The sequence below is a fragment of the Chiroxiphia lanceolata genome, chromosome 3 (genome assembly GCF_009829145.1).
Source record: "Chiroxiphia lanceolata isolate bChiLan1 chromosome 3, bChiLan1.pri, whole genome shotgun sequence".
Lineage (NCBI taxonomy): Eukaryota > Metazoa > Chordata > Aves > Passeriformes > Pipridae > Chiroxiphia > Chiroxiphia lanceolata.
Genome location: NC_045639.1, coordinates 59,840,678 through 59,843,203, shown reverse-complemented (window position 1 = coordinate 59,843,203; position 2,526 = coordinate 59,840,678). Strand labels below are relative to the sequence as shown.

Sequence of the window (2,526 nt, the reverse complement as noted above, 5' to 3'; positions counted from 1 at the left end):
CAGGTTCAATGCAGCTTTTTTGCAATTGCTTTTCATTTTGTACATCATATTTTTCCTTGTCTTTGATCTTGTTAAACATGCTTTTGATCTCATTAAGCAGCAAAGCCTTTAAGTGACAAACTCATAAGTGACAAGCACTAGTTGAAATGAAAACAGATAGAACAGCACAATTTTTCTCTGTCTCATCTTCCCTCCATTGAATGTGCTGGTATGGCTGGTTATTGGTCTGTTCAGAACTCTGCACAAATATTGAAGAGGAAGGAAAAAACTTAACGAGCTTTGGGTAATTGCTCAAAGATGTAAAGAAATTCAAAGGAAAAGGTTTTTCTGTTCTTTCTAGAGGACAACAAATGAACACAAATATTGTAATAAAAATCACCTTGTTCAAGAAATTAATCTGTTGTATCAGAATAGCTTTTTAATGATTAAGATCAGGTATGTAAACTGTTATAAGTTTTTTTAAGCATAAATCTTGCTCTTCTGCACATTGAAAATAAATAGATCTAATCAAAACATCACATACAAATCCCAATCTGGAATGAAATAAGATGTAAAGCACAATTGCTTATCTGCTTGAACTGGATTTGGTAAATGGGTAAACAAATAGGTGTTTCCTTCCTTTTCAGAACTTACATCCAGGAATTCAGCCTCCAGGTAAAAGTTCTAAGCCATGAATGCAACCATTTAAAGCATGTTAATCTGAAAACAAATGAGACCTGGAAGAGTCCTGTTGAAAAATTTTTCCAAACAGAATAATTTTTAATGCCCTGCGAAACCACATGTAAAAAAATGCATAAACAATTGGGTTAAGTGTAGAATTTAAATAGCCAAACCAAACCAGAGCATCGATGAGAATAGGAGGTATCACATAATTCATAAATGGATTGGTAGCTGTAAAGAAGAAGAATGGAGTCCAGCAGATGAGAAACACTCCCATTATTATGCCTAATGTCTTAGCAGCTTTCCCTTCTTTGCAGAATGAAATGTGATTCTTCATTTCAAATTGCACCTTTTTTTTGCTAATTGCATCAATGGATTTTGCCTGCTTCTTGGCTACAGAGTATATTTTCCTATAGATGTACAGCATAACAAATCCAGGGATGTAAAAAGATACTACAGAGGCCACAACACCTGAAGTTTCACTAAAAATGAGAAGGCATTCTCCTGCACAATGGACATGATTATAAATCTTTTCTGCCCCTCTCAAGTTCAGGTCTAGAAAGATCATCCCAAAAGCAAAAGCAGCAGGGACTGTCCAACATATGAACACCATGACTACAATAACAAAAGTATTTATCTTGGATTTGTATCTTAAAGGATCACACACAGCATAGTAACGGTCAATGGATATGAAGGAAAGGTGGAAAATAGAAGCTGTGCTCAACATAATGTCCATGCTCATGTGGATCTTGCAGAAGAGCTCCCCAAAATACCAGCAGTTCTCAACAGAGCGCACCATACTGCAAGGCATGATGAAGAATCCCAGCAGGAAGTCTACTGTAGCCATTGAAAGTATCAGGAAATTAGTAGGCGTATGGAGCTGCTTGAAATGTGATATCGAGATGATAACTGTCAAATTTCCAACCACTGTGGCTAGAATAATGCAAACCATGAAGATATACATGGAAACACGGATACTGTTTGACCAGCTGCTCCTTATGCAAGAGCCATTTACAGATTCACAGTACGGTTGCATCCTTACTGGTGTCTCAAATCCACACAGGTATGCAGAACAAGTACTGTTTTTCCTAATGCTGAGGTAAATTTACAACGGTTTTTTCCTCTTCTATATGTGGGGAGAGCTGCAGGGATGGAAAAGAAATTGCAATTTTAAACACCTTCATTTAGTTGAATGTGTAGGAAATTCACATTTCATTATTTATGAAGGATGAACACTGTGCAGCCTGCTGAGACCAAAAAGTTTCCACAAGCCTTGTTTTCTAGGGAAATGGCACTGACTCACCAGATCAAGTTTTCCTGAAAAATTCTTGCAGGCTCTAGCTGTAAATAGAGATGTAAGTAAAAGATCTAAGAGGAGAAAAGAACTTTTCTGCCCTTTTGCTGCCAAAATATAATGGAAGAACCTGACTAATCTGAAGCATTATCTGCTGTATGAGCAAATATCTTTTCTGCTGGGCTGCATTGTTTTCAGTGCTAGTAGTTTAGCACTGTTATGAGTATTTATTACGTTTATACTGTTTTTAGCCGAAGCACAAACATGGAAAGAAACATTCTGAACACAGGTTTAGTTTGCATCTGAGGACACATATATTGCTGTCCTCTTGTGTATGTGGTAGCATGTCCCTTTTGCAACTCTCTTTATGAAATCTTTTAGTGAAAGTACTTAAGCACTTGGCAAGCAATATTCATTGTTGAAGGACCTGGTTTTCTTTTGATTAACAGAAAGATAGTGTTATTGTGAAAAATAAAGATCGATAGAATATGCTACTCAGTAGCACTACATTATAGTATAAAATGATTGTTTAAGTCAGAAAAATACTGACATAGCACTTCAGCCAGGACTAA

At 36.4% G+C, this 2,526-nt stretch overlaps 1 protein-coding gene across 1 annotated transcript; it reads right to left on the bottom strand.

The window, feature by feature from the left end:
* Positions 1 to 694: 694 nt before the first annotated feature.
* Positions 695 to 1,711, bottom strand: LOC116784828 (trace amine-associated receptor 1-like). The gene has a single exon (XM_032683811.1). The coding sequence runs from the start codon at positions 1,694 to 1,696 to the stop codon at positions 695 to 697; it is 1,002 nt and encodes a 333-aa protein (XP_032539702.1). The 5' UTR covers positions 1,697 to 1,711.
* Positions 1,712 to 2,526: the final 815 nt, after the last annotated feature.

What these genes read in the sequence shown, in the direction of transcription:
- LOC116784828 (XM_032683811.1), bottom strand. Translation starts at nt 1,696, where the DNA reads ATGCAACCGTACTGTGAATCTGTAAATGGCTCTTGCATAAGGAGCAGC.